Below are 16,015 nucleotides of genomic sequence, written 5' to 3' on the forward strand. Positions count from 1 at the left end.
TTTTTTTTTTCTTAGGTGCTGGAAATGGTTAAATCAGATAAAAGAAATGTAAAAGAGATCTGATTATAGTTTCTCAGCCAGTGTGTAGATGTGATTGGTTTTTCATGTGCCATCAGGTTTCACACTCAGATTTACACATTGTTCTCACAAACGCACACGTTCGCACTTGAAAAGTTGTAATTCACATGGAGTGGGGTCGATTGAAAACACAAAGACTGTTACGCACGCACGCACGCACGCACACACACACACAAGAGCAGACAGAACAGGTCAGCCACTCCTTCAGATGTGCAGCAGCATGTCGTCTTTCTCAATGTCAACTTTCTCACAGACAACAATGATGAACAGTTGTTGGTTTTTTTCAGGGGTGGGGGTGTTGCTGCTGTTATTTTGTACCAAGAAACATGTTTCCACATTGAGATAGGAGAGCTTTGGTAAATAGGAGCTGAGATGTGGCTCAAACACATAAGAAGCATGTTTAAATCTGAACATTTGTATATAAAATATGTGGATAAACTCGTAATTAGACGCAACATAATTCTTTCCTCATACATTCAGAGTGAAACATGAAGAAAGAGAGCAACTATCAGTAACAAGAATCATGTTGTTAAGCCCCAAACCTTCACAAGAACTGTTGTTGTTTTGGAGTTTGTGTACTGTTGGTGTGGTGTCACCTTCAGACCAATTAATAAACTAATCTACCCCGAAGCTGTTCACAGTTAAACTATCTGTTTGTGAAAGCTTTGTCTGAGATAAGGAGACCACTTTTAGTCACAGCACTCCCATTAGTCTGTGCTCTTTTCCAAAAGCTGAATGTTTAATCTGATGATCTCTGATAATTAATTCTGGCAGCTTCCTCTGAGCTGCAGGAGTGTGCTCAACCTTTTTCCAACTCACGGCGCAGATCCATGAATATGGAGGCCAATTTAGCCACTGATCTCTTAGCCAACTTGTGTTGCCTTCATGGTCTCTGGGTAACATGCTAAAGCCTTAGACTAAATTTAAAGATAATAATGGCTCTGCGTGGTTTTCCACAGTAACACTTTACTGTCACCTCAGAGCCACAGAGTGAATCTTCTTCCAATTATTAAAAAAAAAAAAAAAAAAAGACAGACAGGCAAGCAAGATGAATCTAGTCAACCTATCCAAAAACATTTCATCACTTGTCCTTAATTCCTCTGCGATTTCTGCCTCATATAAATCAACATATGAGACTTCAGGAAGCTACATGACGCTTCATACCTTCATGTTTTGCCAACATCAAGTATGATATATAGATATTTATGTGAAAGTAGTTCTTTTCTCCTCTCAGTAGGTGTGCGTTTTTACCGTGCTCATAAAAGTTTGTTTAGTGTCAGCGTCTTTTAATTGTTGTGTTGAAAGGTAAATGCTTTTTCCCTCCATGACTGCTGGCTGTAAATCAAACACAGCTTGTGGAAATGCAGAGTTGGTTGTGAAGAAGTAGCAGTTTCTTGGTTAATTTCTTTTTCTCCCCAGATGTCACACGTCTGTGTGTGTATCCACCTCAGACTCACATCAGATGAGTGAGACTGAACACAGCGAAAAAGCTTTTATTGGTTTCTTTAAATTGAATAATCAAATAGAATGAGTCTCCTGATGCAGCTGTGGATTGATGTCTAGTTCAAATTTTATTTTATCTATTGTCTCTCCAGGTATAAACTCTGAGGTGAAGTACTCCCTCCTGGCAGGCGACAGCGGTTACTTCTCTCTGGATGAGTTTTCGGGGATCCTGCGGCTGGAGCGACCTCTGACCCCAGACACCCCGCCCTCCTTCGAGCTGAAGGTGAAAGCCACAGATCGTGGCTTGCCCCGCCACCTCTACTCTGTTGCCACCATGACGGTGGACGTAGTCTCGCTGGACGACTACCAGCCCATCTTCCTGAACACTGAGTACACCGCCCAGCTCCCAGAATCCTTAGCTGTGGGGTCCGAGGTGCTGAGTGTGTCTGCCCTCACCAGAGACGGCGGAGGGCCAGATGCTGTTGTGTATCGCATCATCTCTGGTAATGAAGCCGAACGCTTCCAGCTGAACTCAGAAACAGGTTTGTCTTTATCCCTCTTCATGCACATCCTGTCTTTTCCTGACATCAAGCAGAGTTTTGTGCAGTAAATCCAGCTGAACTGAACACTGAACAGCATAAAAGACATACAGGTAGTAAAATCAGTGATCGTTTAATGGTGTTTCCCTCCCAGGCTGCAGGTTTGACAGTTAACTGTCTATAATGGGTGGAATATTTTGCAAATTAAAACAAGCACACTGTGAGCTAGAATGAATTAAAAAATAAGAATTTTCTTCCTGCCTGTCCATCTGGTCTATCAGTCACATGATTGTCAACCTGTACATCTGAGAAAGTCAACCCCAGCCTCTTTTTGTTTTTTAAGAGGAAAAGTTTCATTATTTTTGCTAGAAGTTGGCATTGTTAATGTAAGTATCCAACCTGAAGTTCGTGCTCTGTCCCCGTATGGATTTCAAACCTGCAGAGTGTAGAAGTGAGCCGCGGTCTGCCCTCTGGGTCATCTCACACTGCTGCCAATAAATCATTTAAGACCAGCTGGTCAGAAGAACGACACCCATTGATCACTGTCCACTACGTTTGCTGTCATTATTCAGGCGGAGCAGAGGGTGTAAAACTTTGAACAGCCGGCCGTGACAGTCAAATCCTCCAGCTGAACACAAAACACCTGCAGGAATACATTCGATTTAGCGCGGCTCTGGATGTTTATGACGACTGAAGATTTCTGTTTATTTATGAGACACACTGAACGAAAAATCAAAAAGTGGGATGAAAATTTCCCTGATTGAGACATCTCCCTACTTCAGTCGGCTGTTGGCATCAGTCAGGATTCAGTTAGTGACCTCACTTAATGAATCCCAGCAGATTGAGTTTGTTGTCAGAGCTTTGGTGTTGAGGTTCAAGTGTGGCCTTGTTGATTTGCTTTGGAAATCTGCTGGAAGAGAATTGTAATGTATAATATTGAAACAATTCAACTTATCAACAACCAGCAGATATGCTATAGATGATTAATACACTGATATATGAGCACGGAAATGTCAGAGTAGATCAGATTATTATGAATGTGGCAACATTTTTAAGCGCAGCTTTGATAATAATTTAACAGTAAAAGCAGAGATGAAGTTATAACCTGATGGATAATTTGATTAGATCACGAACAGTCTAGATGAAGCTTTCTGAACATCAAACTGCACCCTTAAGCTCATTCGAGGTGAAATTCCCATCACTCCTTCAGTTGAGTCACATTAAGTGAAAGAAGGAAGAAAAAGAAAATTCCCACACAGATTAATTTTATTTACGTATTTGCTGGAAGTTAATTCAGTCTGGTCCCCTCACGCTGTGACTTTTTTTTTTACCAAAGTTAAATGATGAAAGAGCTTCGACAGAAAATGAGACTGGTTAAATTTGAGCTGATTCTGATAGTCAGAAGGGAAGAAGCCGTGCTGTTTTAAGAACGGGACATTAGACACATGTTTGAGTTGAGCTCACTTCTGTTCTTTCACTATCATAAAAAAAATCAAAGAGACATTTGATTTCTCGCAAAGTTGATTAAAACACGGACAGAACAAAGTTTTCTTTGTTTTTGTTAGTTAAATATTAATTGTTTTTTTTTTTTTTTTTCATCCTCTACTTGATGAAAAGACGATGACTCACTGGCTTTCTGAAACCACAGCTGATAATTTATGATTTTTTTTTTTTTTTTTTTTTTTTTTTTTTGATGTCCACAGAATGATTAGATGCTAGATAAATTAATGATGGATGCTCTGCATCATCTGGAAATTCAGTTTGAGAAGCCTCATTAGCGGGCACTGTGGCCCCGCAACAGGAAGGTCACAAGATCAGTTCCCAGCCTGGGGCCTCCAAAGACATTCTGTTTGGGTTCATTGGTGACTCTAAACTGTCCCCAGGTCTGAGTGGTTGTTGGTCTGTCTAGGTTGGCCACGCCCCTTGGCCAATGTGAGCTGGGATTGGCTCCAGAACCCCCCGTGTCCCGGAAACAGATCAGAGGTAGATGGATGAATGAATGAATTAAAAAAAACACTCTTTCCCACACGTCTCATTGTGTACAAACGCAAACATACAGAGATGAACCAACAATGATGTCTTTGGAGGGTGGGAGGAAACATGGAGACTCCACACAGAAAGGTCCCCAGGCCGGGAACCAAACCCAGGACCTTTTTGTCGTGAGGCAACAGCGCTAACCGCTACGCCGCCCATAATTTAAGGTGACACAAAACAAAGATAGGAGCCAGTATTGACAGAAACCTGGCAGAGAGGAACACAATGGCACAACACAACCCACTTCTGCTGAGCTGTGGCTAACGTTTGTTCCTAATATTAAGGTCCACCTGATCACTGATCACTGTAGGCTTTACTGAAATTGGAGGAAATTTTCAGATGCAGATTAATCCATTTGGCATTGACGTGGATGTTTAGTGCAGCAGATCTTTGTAATGATGGTGTGCTCATAAAAATGAAGGAATATGTGGCTGCGCCGAAATGCTGTGACTGTTTGAACAGTCTTGAGATGACACTGTGGCTCAGAAAAATAAGACACATGAAGCGTTTAAAACACACACAGTGCTTCAATTTCTGATTTTATCTATAATCTTAAATTTGTGGTTTCAATGTGCTGCTACCTTTAACTCATAACTTTGAATCAGAGCCTCATCTTTTGAGATCTTTGATCTCAGAGAAATCAATTAATGTGACATCTGTAATGCGGGTACGAGGTGCACGTCATGTACTTGTTGAAATCTGGAGGTGTTTTGTTGGAGGCAAATGGTAGATGGTTGTTTTTGTTGGATCCCATTTTGTTTTGTCTTAATGAAGTGTGTGGTTGAAGAGACTGGCTGGCAGCCCAGGAAAATAGACTGCTGGTTGCAACAAGCCGCCGCCGCCGACAGATGTTCTGTACGGAGGAGCAAACGCACTGACAGAGAAGAACTATTGCCTCAGAAATGTGCATGAAAAAGTCTTGGTCAATCTGCTGACTCCAACAATGGTATTAAAGGTGATTGGGATTGGATTGGTTTAATGTTTACACAGTTGAGTGAAAGATGTCATTTGGTGGGAGTTTAACAGTGAGTCAACTTTTATTACCAGGAGAAGAAAAGAGGAGGCGGAGGACAGAGATGGGAACATAAAGGTGTTAGACTGGCTGAGCGAGGAGAGAACGATGGCCAAAACACCTCCAAGGTGGCTGAAACCTCTGGAGTGTTTTATGTTTTAATCCAACAGATGATAAACGAACACAGATTAAGGACAAAGCTGCTGTCAACTGATTCCAAAGAAGACCAAAACCAGCAATGACAGTTTGAAGGAATGACACAGAATCAGTGTATTAGTCAGATATCTTCATTGTTGCTTTTGGTCTTTTTTTATAGTAGTATAGTATAGTATAGTAATAAGAGAAATATAGAATATTACCTGAATAGAGCCCCAAATGAAAACTGAATTCTTTCTACACTCAGATAAAGCACCCAACTGTTCTTTAGTCATGTAAAGGTTTGAAACGTTACTTGTGGAAGAAGAAAACAAGTATTCAGTAAATTCAGTCAATATCCAAGGATGAAACCTTTTTCTTGAAAATTGTACTTTTATTATTGATAATTTGATGATTTACTGCGAAATTTATTTTAAATGTTTATTTTTCTGTCATAATGTTTTTAAATGTAGTAAACGGAAAATTATCCATCCTCCAGTGCAGGAATCATTCACTGAAGCGTCTGTTCAAACGACTGGAGGAGGAAAAGAATGTTATACATGTGTTAAAACTCGGCAGGTTTACAGCAGGTCAGATAAATCGGGACCCATCTGAACTGGGAGAGTGGACCAGACACATGACATCTCTTTAAGAGTCTGGCGCCTCTCTCGTCTCATCTGCTGCCATAACCTGAGCTTCAAGCTCACATGTGGATGACAGGCAACGCACAGAGATGGCAGCCAGCTGTGGCGAGATTTATAGTTCCTGAAAGGTTAAACTCACAGCTTCACTGAGCTGACTAAAGTGAAAGTTCACCACATATGTCACATGATCCCACACACGCTGGATGTTATCATTCAGAGCAGCACGCCTGTACTATAACAACATCCATTTTAAGCAGCATGTTACATCCATCACTGCATAATGTACCACCTGCATTCCAATGTGATGGGCACACCGCGGGGGTGATGACAGTTCGAGCTGCAGTGGTCAGGAAATAGAACTAAATATGGAAGCAGGGACGATCTGAGATCCGACCTGAACCCTTTTACACTGGAGGCCACATTCATCCATTCACATTAAGAGGAATGAGTCCGATAGCTATCAACATTATTAAGTCATTTACTGAAGTGAAATGTCAATTATCAAATATGACAGTTTGGGGGTGTTGCAAATTTTCTCAGTTGTAGCCATTTTGTTAAATGACCATGTTAAGCTTAATTTGAAGCACATTCATAATAGATGTTGAGCAGGTGATGATGTTGGAGCGTTTCAGTGTCACCGCCACCTACAGGTCAAACTTAAAACACACAGATGGTAAATATTCAATCACAGGAAAGCTGTTTGTTGTTTTCCCTTTTTTAATTTAACCATTCAGCTTTTTCTGGACCAACACATCGTCTCATGTTGTCTGAGCCCTGAGACTCTAAACTGAAACCAAAGATGTTTTGTATATCTCTGACAGTTTAACTTGATAAGCATCTTCCCACAGTTCTGAGAAGAAAAACTTGAAATCTTGTAGAAAAATCAAGGCTTTACTGTTGTGAATGTTTTTTCTTTAGTGTCAGAGGCGAGTCTTAAAAATTTTGGATTTTTATCACTTACAGTACAACAAATCCTGACACATCCAATCTGAACACCAGCTCACTTGATTTTAGCCTCTCACTGAAAATGTAAAATAACAGGCCTGACAGAGTAGATTTTGAATTTCTCCTTCCACATTTCAGGAGGAATAATTCAGTGTTTGTTCTGTGGACTGCAGGTCTTCTGACGCTCATGGCAGCGCTGGACTTTGAAGTTTCCCGGGAGTATTACCTGTCTGTGGAGGGAAGCCGCGGCAAGTCGTCCCTCAGCGACATCACCACGGTTATCATCAACGTGACGGACGTGAATGACAACGCGCCGGTGTTCGGACGGGCAGGTTACATCGCTGATATATCGGAGGATCTGTCCCCGGGAAGCCTGGTGATGCAGGTACAGATGGAGACACTCATATGCAGAATGTCAGTGCGCATTCAAAACTACTTCATCTGTTGGCACGTATGAATTAACAGTCCAGGATGACTTATTCTGAAAAGTGCAAATTCAAAAACTCATGTCAGTCGTCCTCCGTCATACCAACTCATATGTTAATATACTTAAAATAAGGCAAGGCAACCTTATTTGCATAACATCATTCAAACATTCAGCAATTCAGAGTGTTTTACAGAGCTAACACAAAAACACTGAAAGCATGAAAAACATGACAGTAAAAATAATAAAAACCATAAACACTAAAAGCCGCCTCACTCTGCCGGCTTGGTTCTATGAACAGGACCTTAAGAGGCTGGATGCCTCGTAGGGGTCTGGGAGGCCCAAGACCATCAAGTGCTTAAAAGACCAGCAGCAGGATTTTAAAATCAATCCTTTGGATCACAGGAAGCCAGCGTAGTGATTTAAGAACAGGTGTAATGTGTTCGACCTCCCTTTGGTGAGGAATAAGCTCCAGCTGTTTTTTTGAGTCCTCATTCATAAACATTCATTGTTAAACTAACTGGACGAGTTTGTACTGCTAAGGCTCAGTCCGACTTGACCTCCAACACGCTGAGGAAACTGGGGTTTGACTGAACTGCAGGAAATAAGTAGATGGCTGGGAGAAGTTTACTTCAGCGGTTGACTGACAGCAGACGGGAAGGGAACGTTATATTACATGAATGAATGTACGTTATCATGAATTTTTCAAGCACACAGAGCACACAGGGCACATTCATACATCACAGACAGAAACACAAGTAATCTTTAATTAAATCACTGCATTGAATTTCACTTTACATTCAATATATTTCCAGGTTTCAGTTTGAACGGAGGATATTTTTTTGTTATCTCTTGTTTCTCAGCATAATTTTCTCTGTTGGGCATTCAAGTCAGACACACACACACCTTACATCACAAAAATGCCCTGACTTTGTAGTAGAGTAGAGCACTTTATTGAGTTCTCACTTTGTCCTATTCAGTGTAACCAAAATAAAAACCATCACGTGTTAATATTTTTCTATAAACAGTAAAAATAAGCCAGAATGAGATGAGGACACACATGTCTAAAAGAGCAGATCACACACAGACACACACAGTTATCCGACAACATGTCAGCTGTCATCTGTCGGGCCAGCGGCAGAGATAACACAGCAATAACACAGCTCAGTGGCTTCCCGATGGTTAGACCATGGCTGGAAGATGAGTCTGTAATCACATGGCTTCAGGTTTGACATTTTTCTTCTCCTCATCCTTCGTTTTCATTTCTCAGTTTTTAACATTTAACAGGCACCACATTGCTGCTACACAGGTTGAACTAACAGTAAAATGTTTGATGAAATGTTTATCTGTGTGTTAAAAAGACAAAAACAACCTAAAACAATAAATAATTCATAAAAAGAAGACAAGCTAACGTTATTGGAGATCAGTATTTTTTTATGTTGTTAAAAGTTCAAACTAAATACAGTAACAGCTGGAGTTAAAAGAGAAAATAGAAAACAAAAAGATATTCCAGGTCTTAATCAGACACTGAAGAAGAGTAGATGTGTGTTGGTCGGTTTATATGTTTGAGGATAAATGAACAAAGTCGACTGAATTATTTAATATCTGGACTTCTGGGATCTGGTTTTAGTTCTTCCCCCGGCCTCATTTCAGAGCTCCTGTCAGGCAGAGCTTCCTTCCTCCTCTGTAAACGATGTGTCCTACAGCTACATCCAACGAATGTTTTTGTGTAACTGTCAGGAGTGAAATGTTATTCCCTGACTCCTCCTTCAGGTAACAGCCACCGATGAGGACGGTCCGATCAACAATCTGCTGCGTTACTCCATCGTGAGCGGAGACGCTCTGCAGCAGTTCAGCATTCACCCCCGCAGCGGAGAAATCACAGTCCGGACCGGACTGGACAGAGAGGAGGTCAGTGTCGAATAAAGTAAAACGGAAAAGAAAAATGAAAAGAAAATAAACATTCAAACGTCCAAAGTAGGAATAAGACAGGTGAATTCCACCTCTCTGTCTCCTCCAGATCTCACACTACTCCCTGACGGTGCAGGCAGCAGATGAGGGAGATCCTCCCCTATCGTCTGCCATCCTCATCTCCATCTCCATCACTGACGTCAACGACAACCCGCCGGTCTTCTCCCAGGTCAACAACAGTTTGCTGCTGCAGGTTGGTGAATGTGCAGATCGTTCGGCTCAGCTTTTGGGGGATTTTGTTCTTCAGATACTTAACAATTCAATGAAGTTAGAGTTGTCTGATTTTGAGCTCAGTATGGAGAAATCAGACCTTTATCTGTCTTCTTTGTGACATTGTGGCCACAAAATAATCACACATTTTGATTTTCACTGTAAAATCCCACCGATGGCATTTCATTAATCTGCTGTCAAATAAAAAGCAAACGGGAAACTGCTTCTTCATGGCTGAGTAGCTGCAACAAGCAAGTGAATTCCTGGCTCAGGAAAAAACATGCAGAACTAAATGACTCTCAACAGGACATGAGAGTGTGTGTCTGTCTGCCCAACAGGATGTGTGTGTTTCCACAGAGCAGCAAATTCTGAATTTGTTTCTTTTCCATCCGTCTCAAACGTACATCAGAAAAATTTACAGCACCTGATGTTTATTTATACTTAAAATCTACATATTAATGGCCCTCGTGTCCCACAGGAGGGAGAGTCGGTCGGCAGCAGCGTCCTCCAGCTGGTAGTGACGGACAAGGATACACCGAGAAACGGCCCGCCTTTCTCTTTCCACATCGTCAGCGGCAACGAGGATCGCCGTTTCCATGTCGACCAGGGCGGCCTGCTGTCCATTTCTGCACCTCTCAGGAAGAAAGTGAAATCCCACCATCAGCTCAAGATACAGGTGAGCAGGCTCATGTCTCACCTGTTCCCTTCTACCTCACCCCTCTTTAAAGTAAACATTTTTTTCAAAATAGTCACCTAAGGAGAAAATGTTTTTTGCGACCGGGGTTCAGCAATAAATCCGCTGACAAAGACCCCCGGTGATAAAACTGACACTGCACTGAAGTCACCCCACCAGAATCACAGCAAGTGGCTCAGTAGTTTTCACGAATGAGGATCCAAACCTGACCTTCACAGAGAAACCATTGGCTGATTTGGCACCAATTTGACCACCACTAATATTTTTTTCTGTAGATTTGATTAGCTGCTCAGCTTCAGTAGATCTGTCGTCTGTAAGGGCTCATAAAAAGTTGTTTTTTAAAGTTGCACCAGTTCGAAAGTTCTCTGACTGTCAATCAATATAAAACCTGATAAAATTATAAGAATCCCTCAGTGATCCCTGAGGGCATTTTTCAGTACAGCTGAATATGCACATCAATACATTGAACTGCATGGATTTATTTTGGCTGGCGAAAATATTTTGGGGGTTCAAAACTGCTGAATTGTGATATTCTGTTAGAAATAGGTGCATTTTCACCACGTTAATGCTGAGAAAACCTGTTTTATTCCTCGTCTGCTCAGAATGCAGCTGCGGAGGGAAATAACTTAAATTTTAATGTCCTGATGGTGTCGTCAGGTCACTCTGAACAGATTCCGGTCCGGTTGGTCTGTTAGATCAGTTAGATCCATGTGATCTGTACCAACGACGATCTGCGTTCCCCTCAGGTGACAGACAGCGGCCACCCTCCTCTGTCCTCTATCTGTGTGGTCAACATTGATGTGACCGAGCAGAGCAAGTATCCTCCCTCTGTGGTGCCGTTGGAGGTCTTCATCACCACCTCCGGGGGGCTGTTTGCCAACCGGGTCATCGGTAGGCTCCACGCTTCAGATCAGGACCTGCAGGACGTTCTGACCTACAAGCTGGTGTCAGAAAACCCAGATGGAGGAAGGTTCTCGGTCGACCTCTCTGATGGGAAGATCTGGGCCGATGAAAACCTGGAGGAGGGCTCGTATTCCCTCAACATCAGCGTGACCGATGGCAAGTTCAGTGTCTGGGCCGGGGTCAAAGTTCACGTGTGGGCAGCCAATCAGAGGGCGCTGGACTCTGGCCTGACGCTGCAGCTCGTGGGAATGTCACCTGAGGAGTTCCTGGGCGATCACTGGAGAGGCCTCCAGCGCAGCCTGAGTGAGGCCCTCGGTTTGCCCAGACAAGAGCTTCACCTGGCCAGCCTGCAGCAGCAACACCACACCCAGGTCCTGGAGGTGCTGCTGATCCAGAGGCCTCAGAGCGGAGCCGTCCAAGCTCTGCCAACCAGCAAACTCGCAGGTGAATCACTGTTCCTGTGTGGATCCAACAAAACTGAGATGAATGTATTTTCACAGCAGAAAGACAGAAATTGTTCATGTCAGAAACATTTCAAAAATTAAATCCACGTCCTCTTAACTGTGTCACAAGATTAGCTTATCACACTTTAACTTCACTCAAAGTGTAGTTACTATTATGACAGGAAAAATATAAAACGTGTAGATTCGCTGTGAAAGGCGATGACCAGCAGCGATGTAAAATAAGTAATGCAATTTGGATACAAAGGAAATCCCAGAGAGACGAATAGTGTCTCTGAATGTGCGCTCTGAAAATGTTTGCTTTGATGCAGGTATCATATCCGAAATCGAGGACTCTCTGGACCTGAGCATCCTCAGAGTGAGCCACAACGGCTGTCTGGGTACCAGCTGTCCGCCACGAGGCTGCAGGAACGCCGTCCGGCTGACAGGAGAGAGACTGGATCATTTCACCACCGCCAGAGCGGGTTACATCACCCCCCAACACACCTGGGAGAGCGTCTGTCCCTGTAACAGTACGTGTCTGTCCCACACTATGTTATATTTATTTAAAAAAAAAAAAAAAAAACTACCTACCAGAGGAATACTGCTTTAATTTGTTCTACCATAATATATCTGCATAAAAGCACAAGAGTTGACAAGGTATATTGTATATTAGAGAAAAAAGCATGTTTATTATCAATAATAATGAACAGAACAGTAAGAAGGGGAGCAGGAATAAAAGGAAAGAGATGAAGAAGGAAACATAAACGAAGCAGGATTTAAGATAGTTACTGCTGAAGCACCTCACTAATCTCAGCTGTACGACCTTCTTTATGGTGTCTCTGTCCCAGTTCCTCGTTTCCTTCTGTTCACGTGGACTCAGGATCTACAGTACTGAACACGATGTTCAACATTAACTCTAAGATGTTTATAAGAAATAAAACTTTCACAGATTTAACATGTTTTCTCTGGGGCTGCCCAAACAATTATTTTCATTATCAACTAATTTGGCAAACAGATTTTGTAATTGTCAAAGTCAAAGATTTTTAATAATCCAAAATGAAACAACACAATAAATTCTCTGTAGACTGGACCCGGTAATATTGTCAGAGAACTGAAACAACTAAATGATCATTAAAATGAGTGATTTTCTGTGACTGAGGCACTGAGGCAGAAACATTAGACTGTGTGTGTCCACATACAGCATGTGCACAACGTGTTGGTACTGAAAATGTAAAATTGTAAATGAAGCCTTTGAGCTTCAGTTTGTGTCTCATCATTGTCCATGTGTTGTATTTTATATTTCATGCTGTATTTGAATATGTGTTGGTTATAGAAGAGGACGGTAGAGTACACAATAATGGTAATCTGTTCTCCAGAGTTGTTTTGTAGCTCCCCCGGTCACACCCTCTTTATTGCCACAGCGTCGTCACTGTTAAACACTTTTGTAACATGTGTTGTGAGGTAGTTGTGTTGTGCTCACACTTGTTTTCGTATTTCAGAGTCTGCGGTGCGGTTCGACACTAAGTCCTACCTGAAGTACCTTCACGGGATGGACGAGGACAACCAGGATTTCAAACTGTTACTGAGGTTCAAGACGTTCCAGGAGCAGGGCCTCATCGTGTCCACCAACAGCACCAACGACTGGGGCGTCCTGCAGGTACCCCTCTCTCTGTTTTCACTCTGCTGGAGTTTATCCAGAGAGCAAACAGTTCATTTTGACCTCCGCATTTACTTCTGGTAAATAAAATAATAACATTTAATGGCCAGTTTAGGACATAAAAATAGAGACAATGAATGAAAGTTACAAGATAACAGTCACAATAATACAAAATATGACAAATGCTGGATTAATAAGCATAAATGTCTTCATATCTCCTGATCGTCGTGGTCAGTTAATAAATGTTTCTATGTGAATGTAAAACATTAAACAGGGAGACATTAGACATTTGTCTTAGTAATACAAAGATAAAACTTGAGCACTAAGGGGACTGAGACGTCATCAGAGTTAGGACTATTCAGATTTTCAGCTCGTTCAGTCATGTTGTTTCGTCGTTTATTTACAGCATTCATTCAAAACTGGTTCAAGGACAACCAGAGGAGAAAACGTCTTTGTCAGTATTTAGTTCTGTTATTGTAAAACAACAAAAAGCTTTTGTTACTCTGTGTCAGACAGAAATCACAACAGCTCAGAGTAAATGAAAAGGAATCACAAAGACAGGAACATAAAACAGCTGATTTATTTTGTGCTTTGAGTATTGCTGCTGTGGCGAGATTAAATCTCTTCATAATTTTCCAATCCGACTCCTGTAATGTTGTTTGACACTAATTTAGTGTCGGACTGATAAAATCCTGGAGCTGCTGATTGAATCTGGAGGTTTTCAGCCAGGAACAGTAACGACAAGTGAAGCTTTTCAATATAAACGCCTGGTTACTGCTGGATATTCTACAGCTCTGTTCACTGATACCATCTCAAATGTCATTATTTTATTTGCTGCTTAGCAGCAGCTGCTGAGTTATTAGACTAGGTGTTGTTCTTTTTCAATTCTCTGATATGAACTCATATTGTGTCGAATCGCAGTTTATTCTTTTCTGTGTTTACTGCAAACGGATCTCAGATTAACAGGAAGCTCTTTAGTGTTGTGGCCAAATCTGTCAGCACCGCGCACACCGTCCACTGATGGCCTGAAAGATTGGAAAATGTAATCAACTTGATGTGAAATTAGTTTTAATGTGAAAACGCTGTCGTTTGAGACCACGTGCCCGACTCCACCGTAAAATAGCTGCCAGGTCTTTTCCATTCTCTGTGCTGACGGGAAAACTGTCCAACTTCTGCAGACGATCACCCGTTTCAACACATCCTGCATGCCTCCACTTTATCGTTTCACATGTTTCTTTGCTAAATGCCTGACTGAAGATCAGAGCTGGCAATAAACTTCCACTTACAAGTTTCTCGTGGACTCTTGTGGCCAACAACACAGCTCTGTTTTATCATTCCATGCTTTTACAGTGTAATCAGCTAAATCAGTGTCTTTTTAAATTGATGGTGATGACTGCTGCTGATTTTTCCTCAAAGTGCACACACACAAACCCAGTGAGACTTCTGCAGGAGCCCTAATGAAGAACTTCCATCTTCCAGGCTTTATTAACATGTTTTTTTTTAGGGGGGGTGTCGAGGGAATGAAAGCTTCATCTCCATGCAATACAAGGTCTGCTGTGGCGTCTTAAAGGGACAAGAGAATAACGAATAGTTGTATTCTTTGAGAGACATGAATAATTCTCTAAACCAATAACTTAAAAAAAAAAAAAAAAGGCTCATACAGCCTTTAATGCTGAGTGATGCTTCCCCTTGTGGGCTCCGCTCATTTGCGTGACATCCGTGTGCACTCAGGCAGAATAGTCAATCATCAGGGCTCTCGGAAAACTTCAAAAGCAGCATTCAGTCTTTCCTGAGGTTCTTCCTCCTGGGTTTTGGATCTCGGCTCCCATGTCCAAGGATGTACCCACGCCTGATTCTCTGTGAAGAGAAAAGCCTTCAAAAAGAGTGTCTACACGCGGTCATCTGAGAAGTCTTCACGGCTGGTTTTTGTGATTTCTTCAGAGTAAATTCCTGGAGACACAAGGCGTTATTTGCACACTTCATTCCCTCTTGGGAGAGGAGCTGCCGTGCATCGCTATCTTCTAATACGACAGGATCGCATTAGTATTCTCCATCAAGAGTCATATCTTTAACAAAGAACAGACTTCAAGTAGAAGTTCAAACTTATTTGCTGCTCGTAATTCTTCAGTGAGCATTTCTGCCCACATCTTGCTCGTCACCGCTGACACAAAGATGGTGGCAGCTTGAATGAAAAGTTGCCGTGCCAGGTCGAGCAGAAGAAGTAGAGATGACTCCTCAGTGGAAGTAAAAAAGTCATCCCGGATGAGGAGTGACAGCTCCGACCTGACACCAGAGCACCCACCGCATCAGCATCACTCAAAACTCTGTCAATACCCCCCCATCCATCCATCCATCCATCCATCCATCCATCCATCCGGGGTCAATCTCCGTACCACTGGCTCTACTATTGTCAATTTAAGAGCTTTTTCTGCTCAGTTCCACGTTAGAGTTTAAATCTGAAGTGCGGTTGATTATTCATTCATTTGTTCGGTGATGAAGTCTTCATGTCTTATAACCAGCGGGGGACTGTTACTGTCCATCAGTTCTCCCCTACTGGACAGAATGACTCCTCGTGCCTTTTGCTGAACGAGGGAATGCACATATATCCTCCACCTTATTTCAGCTTTATATCGGTGTACATGTAAACGTATCCACAGCTGGTGGTGCCCACTTTATTATGTACGAGCACAAACCCAGTGAGCATGCTCAGTACGGCTTTAATCCCTGTGCTGGTTCCTGTTTGTGTGGAAGTGCACACACATCACATGCAAGCGGAGCTGTTTTTGCATACTGAACTTTGCCCAGCAGCATTAAAGCTCCCTGCAGGAAGCCCGCAGCGTTTGTGTCGGCACGCTGTGATTTATGGAATCGTGAAGCACTGAT

The 16,015-nt window shown here is 42.2% G+C and overlaps 1 protein-coding gene across 1 annotated transcript in view; it reads left to right on the forward strand.

The window, feature by feature from the left end:
- fat2 (FAT atypical cadherin 2) overlaps window positions 1–16,015 on the forward strand; it is a 69,147-nt gene that overhangs the window by 41,489 nt on the left and 11,643 nt on the right. Inside the window, exons 16-23 of the mRNA XM_029511768.1 lie at window positions 1,674–2,063; window positions 7,004–7,215; window positions 9,028–9,165; window positions 9,275–9,418; window positions 9,914–10,111; window positions 10,876–11,476; window positions 11,805–12,005; window positions 12,975–13,132. Of these exons, the coding sequence (XP_029367628.1) occupies window positions 1,674–2,063; window positions 7,004–7,215; window positions 9,028–9,165; window positions 9,275–9,418; window positions 9,914–10,111; window positions 10,876–11,476; window positions 11,805–12,005; window positions 12,975–13,132 (2,042 nt within the window). The remainder of the gene's footprint in view (window positions 1–1,673; window positions 2,064–7,003; window positions 7,216–9,027; window positions 9,166–9,274; window positions 9,419–9,913; window positions 10,112–10,875; window positions 11,477–11,804; window positions 12,006–12,974; window positions 13,133–16,015) is intronic.

The sequence above is a fragment of the Echeneis naucrates genome, chromosome 10 (assembly GCF_900963305.1).
Source record: "Echeneis naucrates chromosome 10, fEcheNa1.1, whole genome shotgun sequence".
NCBI classification, from domain to species: Eukaryota; Metazoa; Chordata; class Actinopteri; order Carangiformes; family Echeneidae; genus Echeneis; species Echeneis naucrates.